The 8,118-nt window shown below is 41.9% G+C and overlaps 1 protein-coding gene across 1 annotated transcript in view; it reads right to left on the bottom strand.

Annotated features, from left to right (window-relative positions):
• The window catches only part of SPATA18 (spermatogenesis associated 18), a 38,796-nt gene that overhangs the window by 12,037 nt on the left and 18,641 nt on the right, over positions 1–8,118 (bottom strand). Inside the window, exons 5-7 of the mRNA XM_008587046.1 lie at positions 4,059–4,154; positions 2,143–2,361; positions 234–597 (exon numbers count right to left, since the gene is read on the bottom strand). Coding sequence (XP_008585268.1) covers positions 234–597; positions 2,143–2,361; positions 4,059–4,154 — 679 coding nt within the window. The remainder of the gene's footprint in view (positions 1–233; positions 598–2,142; positions 2,362–4,058; positions 4,155–8,118) is intronic.

Below are 8,118 nucleotides of genomic sequence, written 5' to 3'. Positions count from 1 at the left end.
AGGAAGGAAGGAAGGAAGGAAGGAAGGAAGGAAGGAAGGAAGGAAGGAAGGAAGGAAGGAAGGAAGGAAGGAAGGAAGGAGAGGGAAGCGGGTAAATGGGGAGACTGCGGTGTTCCCCCTTCAGTGACCTCAGGCTCTACCAGTCTGTTTTAAACCGGACCATTCCCTCTGCTAGCCGCTGTCTCCCCGCCGCCCCAGGACGTCTGCAGCCCCGCGGCAGGCGCGTCACATACCACGGTGGCGATGTAGATGATCTTCTGCACGGTCTCGACTTTGTCTATGCAGCGCCGCAGCAGGCACTGCGCGTCCGGCCGGGCCCGGGAATAGGCGTCGCTGAACCGGGACAGGAGGGCAGCCTTGCGCGCCACGTTGGACAGCTTGGAGCGATGAGGGGACGGGCTCCTGACCTTCGCGACTGTGGTGGAGGGGCTGGAGGGCCGGCTGCGGCTGCGGCTGCGGCTGCGGCTCCGGCTCCGGCTCCGGCTGCGGCTGCGGCTGCGACGGGTGGGACTAGGAGATCGGCTTTTGGAGGACCTGCTGGTGAGCGAGAAGCAGCCGGGGAAATACTTCGATTCACCTCTCTCTGCTGTTCCTGCACTCTGGTTCTCCTCCCCACATAAACTGCAAATGATACCCAGGATGACTTCCCCACTAGCCCTGAATGAATACGTTGTGTCTCCGGGGGGCCTCAAATATGACCACAAGCAAGAAACAGTACTCCGACTTTGCATAGTGAGTTAGGATTTATAAAGCACTTTCATTCAGCTCCTCTGTGTATCCTGCAAACAACCCTGGGAGGCGAGGTTTGATGTTTGGCCAATTTACAGATGAGAAACTTGAAGCTCCTAAAAGTTAATAGGACTGTCCCAGAGTAACCCAGCTAGCAAAAGCCAGAGTTAAAGAAGGCAGATTTGGGTACTTCTTACCCTGACCTTGGGATACTAGCACATCACACAAGCACTTCAGAAGAGCCTTGTGATATAAAATGGATGAACACCAAGCAACGAGAAAGAAGATCTCTGTTCTCATCCCAGCTCCACCATATCACATCAGTGGGACCTTTATTATATTTGCCATTATTTCTCATCTTCAGAGCCTCAGTTTTCACATGAATAATTTTTGCCCTATTTCAGGGTGGGGGTGGGGGTTGGAAGATCAGGTGAGCTAATACATTAGGATGTACTTGGTAAATTGTAAGCAGTACATCAGTGAAAAGCATATTGTTACTACTAAGTATGAAGTAAATTATCAGACTAGCTAGCCCAAAGAAAATGGGTCCCCGAAAAAGAAGTTTTATAGGAGAAACTATGGGACAAAAGGTAGTGTTAAACTCAGTGCAGTGGTGTGCTGATAAGCAGACTCGACGACGGGGTCACAGGGGGGAGCCCTCCTTTATAGTGTTTGCCAATTCCCATGGTGCAGATACTCCCACGGCAGCAGAAGGGCACAGAATCAGTTCTTGGGAGCCAATACAAGTTAGTACCAACACCACACTGTCAGAGTGATTCCCAACACTGAAAGACTACAGTGACATTTAGAGAAATGGGGACAGGAGGGGAGATGACTTTTATAGCCTGGATCAGGGCACGTTGAAGGGCTGGGGGATGGGTGTTAGAAAAAATAGAGAAATGCGGAGACTCCAAAGAGAAACATCCTACTTTGTCCTTACTTAACATTGTCTTAACATCTGTCCATCAGGAAAAAGGGATTTCACAAGAACACTTAACCTATACACGCTATCAAAACAAAGGAAATAATCTAAAGTAAAACAAACCATCATCACTGGAGAGAGGTCTCCTAGGCCTCAAAGAAACGGACCCTCACATTATGGATTATTCTTTCAACATGGGTACCACCTCTGGCATTAGATGCCCACACAAGTCTGGTTTCAGCCAAAGAACTTTCCTACCCCCTATCTCTCAGCCCAAAACATCCAGGAAGTGTTTTCTCACTCTCTCTGGAAGGGTACAGTTAAAGAAAACAATCACTTTACAATTCAAAGCCTTCCCATACTGATGAGGTTCTGGTTCAGGCTGTTGTTTAACTTTTTTCCCCCCAAGCCAGGATTTTTACCACTAATTCAGCAAAAAGAGCTGAAATGAAAAGATCTGTGAGAGTTTGTCAGACCTTCCGGAAGACAACGCTATCTCGTCCTTCAGATTTTGGAGCTGTTTCTCATAGTCGGATGTCACTTCGGATTTCCGCGGGTCAATGCTCTTCTTGAGCGAGCTCCGAGGCTGGACGCTCCGCGACTCCGAGCTTCGATGCTCCGAGCTCCGATGCTCTGAGCGCCTAGGGTCTGAGCTCCTGTGGCCTGAGTTTCTGTGGCGGGCATCCTCCTGGGCTTGAAGAGATTTAAGCCTAAATAGCAGAGAGAGAAGGAGAGGAAGAGAGAAAGATATGGAGGGAGGGAGAGAGAGAGGAAGAGAGGGAAAGAGAGAGATGGAAGGGAGGAGAGAGAGAATAAGAGAGGTAAAAGAAGAGAGGAGAGAGAGGAAGGAAGGAAAGGTAATAAGCAACAATTGGCATGCTTGGCAACAGAGGTTACTCTACTTAGCATGCCATTACTGCATTAGAAAACTATGATGGAAATACACATGAAACACACAAATTAGCAAAGAGCAGAATTGTCAGGGTCAGGGTGCCACTCCAAGTCTGCAGCTTGCATGGGAAAACGTTCCTAAAGTAAGGATCTTCATGAAGATCCTCTGGCAAAAGAAGAGTGTACCTACTGGTATATTCATACCATTCCACACTAAACTGATCTTAAGTGCACAAAACTCTGAAAACATTTGACTTCCAAAACCTAGTCCAGAAGCTGTTTTAAGATATAATCTCCTACCCTCATTAGGTCTTCAATTCTCTAAATGGATGGAATGGGGGGGAAACGACAATAGAAATTGAATAACACCCACGAGACTAGCTAGAAGTGTGAACTTATGAAAATAATATAGCACAGAAACAAACCAAAAAAACTTTAGAAATAAAATTGGCGTCCTCCTTAAGATATAAAGAGGCATGGCCACCATAAAACAGAAGTGAAAGTCATAGGAGGAGAACATGCCAGGATGAAAATGACAATGGTGTAAGATGAAAAGAGAAGAGGTAAGATTAAGAAGGATGTAGAAGCTAAACATGTAGTAGAATTAGAAGCCGCGCTAGAAACAGCAAAGAAGGGAATCAGTGCTATAGGAAACCAATGAGTAACATGATCAATGAATCTGAGAAGGTCTGCAAAATAGGAAATAAGAGATTATAATGATGATGAGGGGAAGACAGACATGCAAAATAGAACAGTGCTCCAAGCTAAGATTCATGGATGATCCTGAAGAAATCAGAACAATTGGAATATGTGTGATCATCAAAAGGCATGTTTGTGTGTGTGCATGTATGTGTACATATGTGTATATATACACATGTACATACATATAATACACCTCCAACGTTCTCTTTTGGGAGTGGGGGAATCAAAATTAAGATCAAAGAAGATACAACATTAAAGCATCAGTGTGTATTTTCCCTTTCTAGAAATTTATCTTTAGGGAAAAATTTGAAATTTAAACTTAGATTTTCCACAAAAATTATCCCAATTTTATTTCCAATGCTGAAAATTAATATCCGAGTAAATATTCAATATTAGGGAAATGCCCAAATGATGGAATATTTAAATATTTGTTTAAAACTAAGTTTTGCTATATTTTTTCCTTAGTGATGTTAGAGGAAAACAATGTCAAGCGACATTGTGTATCTTATTCTGTAGTCTCAACTCTGTTTTTAATATATTAATTGGAAAGAATGTCAAATGGTAATAGTAACTAGCTCTGAAATTATGAGAGGGATTTTATATTCCTTTATACTATATGATGTACTTTGGAAATTTTCTATGGTAGCTAGATAATTTTTTGTAGCAAGACAAAGATATAAAACATTAATAAAAAATATTGTTGCCTTTTCTCTTTGATTGTGAACAGATTCTTTCATATTGTAAAGGAGCACCCAAAAAGCTAAATTCAACGATTAATCAGCAGGCTGCAATAATCCTGTCATTTTTTCCTTACTGCTTTTTTAGCTGATTTATTTCCTCCTCTGCAGCCAAAAGGGATATGGCCGATCTGTTCTTGGTTTCTTCAAGAGTCTTTTCAGTTTCAGCAAGACTGTAAAAGAAATCAGTAACTAAAAACAGATTTTTCAAATTGGCAGAATTTCTAAATCAAGCCATAGCTTCTCTTGGGAACTTTTGGCATATGATATAAATTCAACATAAACAAGATCAAGTTATAAGACATGTGCATTCAATCAGATAATATCATAAATATGATGGTGGACTTATGCACAAAAACATGCTAGCATCTTGTGCTCAAAGTCAAGCACTTACAAAGAAATTACAGAGCTACTATCGCCAAAAGACTATATAATGATTATTAATATTAGAATGTAAAGGACAAAGAAACTTCTTTAATTCCTCCTTCTCACCCTCCCAATTCACCTGCTCTAATTATACCAAATCCCCAGGTTGCCTCTCTCTATAAAATCTCCATTTTTCTGCAATATACCAGTATCTACTCTCATTACTTTGCACTGTGGAGCTACATTTGACTTAACTTTCCCAAACTTCCTAAATATAAAAAAATTATTTGCCCACCTATAAAGTCTTCCACAATCACACTCGAGTACCAGGTATTTTATGTCTTCCTGCCTCTGACTTCCACCACTTATTGAGCACGATTTCCCTGAGTTTTCAACATAGCTCCATCACTGTTAGTTTCAAGGACTGTCTTCATTGCAGAAAAATCATTATAAATCATACTCAGTCTTTAGGTGACATTGGATGAAGACCAGTGGTTCTCAGTTAAGCTACCCTAGTACACTGAGACATCATGGATTGACAAAGGTTTCTTGACTTCTCTGACCCCGCCTCCCTGGAACATCCAGGCTCTTTCTTCACAGCAGTCCTGAGGCTAAGAGAGTACAACTGCTCTCTAAACTCACACCAGCCTTCCTCCTTCCCTTTAGACAGAAGAATAGTGGAAGGTAAAACACTGGGATCCTCACCTAGACAATGAAGCAGACTGAGAAACAATGGGCTAACAGGATCCTTGTCAATCCCACAGATCCCATCCAGTCACCCAAAATTCCATCCACTCCTCCTCACCCTCTAACAAATGCCCACTCATCAAGTTGTCCGCCTGCCACCCCGACTCTCCCAAGCAGTTTTTCTCCTCTTCTCCTGAGCTCCACTCACATTTAACTCATGACATTCACACTGTAAACTATTTGAGGGCAAAGATTTTATTTTATTCATCTGTACCCCCAGCAGCTAAAACAGTGCCTGTTACATAGTAGATTTTTTTAAATGAAAAATGAATGAATGAATGAAATGTCTAAAGTGTAAAAGAAAGCCAAAGTAGCAATAACTTCACAATATGGCTATTGGAGGTTGAAAGGAAATTAGTGTGATTTGATTCAAATGTGAACATGTTACAGATTTTTTAAAGTAAATATAGGAAAACAAACATTTTTATCAAGAGAAAACTGTAGAAAATGAAAAGAAGAAAAGAAAAAGAACCACAAGAAGAAGAAAAGCACAAACATGAATAATGAATAAGGTTTTTTTCTCTTAACACATAGTACACATGTGTGAACAAATAAACATACAAGCAAACATACATGCTAATTTCACATGCCTGGATGACATACAGAGAAGAAAGAGAAGTACATTCCTGTGCCAAAAATTGTTTTAATCAGGTTGACATTTTATTTAAGTGTTTTTTTACATATTCATTCATTGAACAGATCATTGAGAATTTACTATGTGCCAGGCATGATGCTCAGTGCTGCAGATACAACCGTGTTAAAATAGCAATAGCAATACAGGCACAAGACAGTAACCCTTTGGATCTTCCAGTCTAGTGGGGGAAATAGATCATAAATATGCAAGAAAGTCCATTTTTAAAAGTTCCCAGTTGTGGTAAGAGCTATTATGAGAAAAGTAGATCACTGTGAAAGAGGATTAGAGGGAGACAAGAAAGATATCTCAGTGGATAGCGGTCACAGACAGACTCTGAGAAAGTAACATTGAAGCTGAGACCTGAAGGATAACGAAGAGCCAGCCATGTAAAGAGCCAGAAGAAGACCAGAAAGTTCTTTCAGGCAAATGGAAGAGCACAGGCAAAGGCTTCAGGGTGAGGAGGTAGACAGCAGACTGGGTCAAGATGGAGCGAAGTTGGGGCCAGATCAGGCAGGGCACTGAGAGAGTCCTGGTAAGGAATTTGGAAATTTTTTTCCTGCATATAAAAGGAGGATACTAATACCTTTTAAGCAGAGGGGTGACTTGATACAATAAAAATATAGACACTTGCTATGCAGAAAATGGATTGTAGTTGAGCAAGAATGAAAACAGAGAAACCAGGTAGAAGGCAACCTGTTCAGGCAAGAGATATCAGAGGCTTGAATTAGGGTAGTGGCAGAGGAATCAAAAGGAAGGGACAATGTGAGAGATGTTTAAGAGACAGATTCAACTGGACATTCTAATAGATTGGATATAGGAGATGAAAAAAAATCCAGATTCATAACCAGAGTCCAGGCATAAAATCTAGCAATCTTCCCTTGTCCGGGGTTTTGTCAAACTGAGCAGACCTGTGCCCGTCGGCCCTGTATTATTGGAATTTGCACATTTGGAACTGAATCAGAACCAAATTGGTCTCTTCTCCACAAGACTAGATGTGGGGAAGCTTCTTAGGTGAGCCATTCATTCAATAGCAGGCAGCACCCTGGCATTAAGAGACATGTATGCAGATTAAGAGAGGGGAGAGCTGGCTACCATAGGAGTGCAGGGAACAGACGTTATCATTTGTGATACCTTAAATTTAAAAAATAGAATAAGAACCACGGGTTCTTAAACAAAACAAAACTAGGAAATCCAGGGAAAAGCAGCAAGCACCTTCATGTAGGCAACTTCCAAATGGCTCAGGAGGGATGAAAGTGTGCAGATAGAGCGTACACATATATGATAGGGCAAGTAGGGCAAAAGGCATATGAAAAGATAGATGGGTGTTCTTAGTACTATTCTTGCAAATTTTCTGTGTTTGAAATAATTTCCAAATAAAAAGTTTTTAAAAAGCCAAAAACATGCATTCATAACTTTCTTGGTCCATGGTGCCCCTTATGGGTAACAACAGAGCCATTGTAACAAGAAAGAGGAGTGGGAAATGCTGCTAGTACTAGTGCTGAGATGTCAAAACCAGCAAAGTGTTGAAGGCCTGCCTCACAACTAGAGGCAAATGGAGGGGCCCAGGTTACCTGCAGCAGTTGCCAGGTAATGTCCCAGGAGACCCAACCAGAAGGCACAACTCAGAACCCATGGGCACAAGACACTAGTGCCAGGTGGAAACAAAGACAGCAAGAACCCAGAGGACAGTATAAGACCAAAAACCCCTCACCTCCAGCACCAGGAGAGTAGGCAAGCATCTCCCCTACAGGCCAATCTAAGGAGGGACGGTTGAGGGGAAAGGAGACCCCGTGAGAGGGCAAAAGCAGCTCTTAGTGGAAGTTTGCACTTGTAATTAACTTAGGCAAGCATCTCCCCTACAGGCCAATCTAAGGAGGGACGGTTGAGGGGAAAGGAGACCCCATGAGAGGGCAAAAGCAGCTCTTAGTGAAAGTTTGCACTTGTAATTAACGGAATATTGACAAAATAAGGACTATAATAAACCAGCAAAAACCTTATTACCTGGAAGTGGCAAATTTAAGGATCCTCCTTCCCCCATTCAGCTGACATGAGTTGAAATAAATTGTAAAAATTCAGAGAAATTATGCTTTTTGCATATTACATTTGTAAATTTTGACTGCTGCAGCTATGTAACTGCTCAATTGACTACGATTCCAATTGAAAAATGAACTGGGTGTGCATGGAGGTGCAAGCACAGAGAAAAATGTCTGGGGTAAAATATACCAAAATGTTAACAGAGACGAGATAACAGTTAGGTGGCTTTCATCTTTACATTCTTATTTGTCGTATGCCTTTTGAGAAGGTAACCTGTATTGCGTTTATAATCACTGCAATTTTCTTTGTAGTGATTCTCCAAGCTTGCTACCCTGGCTCTGCCCACAGTATGCATT

Source organism: Galeopterus variegatus, unplaced genomic scaffold (assembly GCF_000696425.1).
Source record: "Galeopterus variegatus unplaced genomic scaffold, G_variegatus-3.0.2 Scaffold4231, whole genome shotgun sequence".
In the NCBI taxonomy this organism is placed as follows: domain Eukaryota; kingdom Metazoa; phylum Chordata; class Mammalia; order Dermoptera; family Cynocephalidae; genus Galeopterus; species Galeopterus variegatus.
This window is presented reverse-complemented; position numbering and strand designations above follow the sequence as displayed.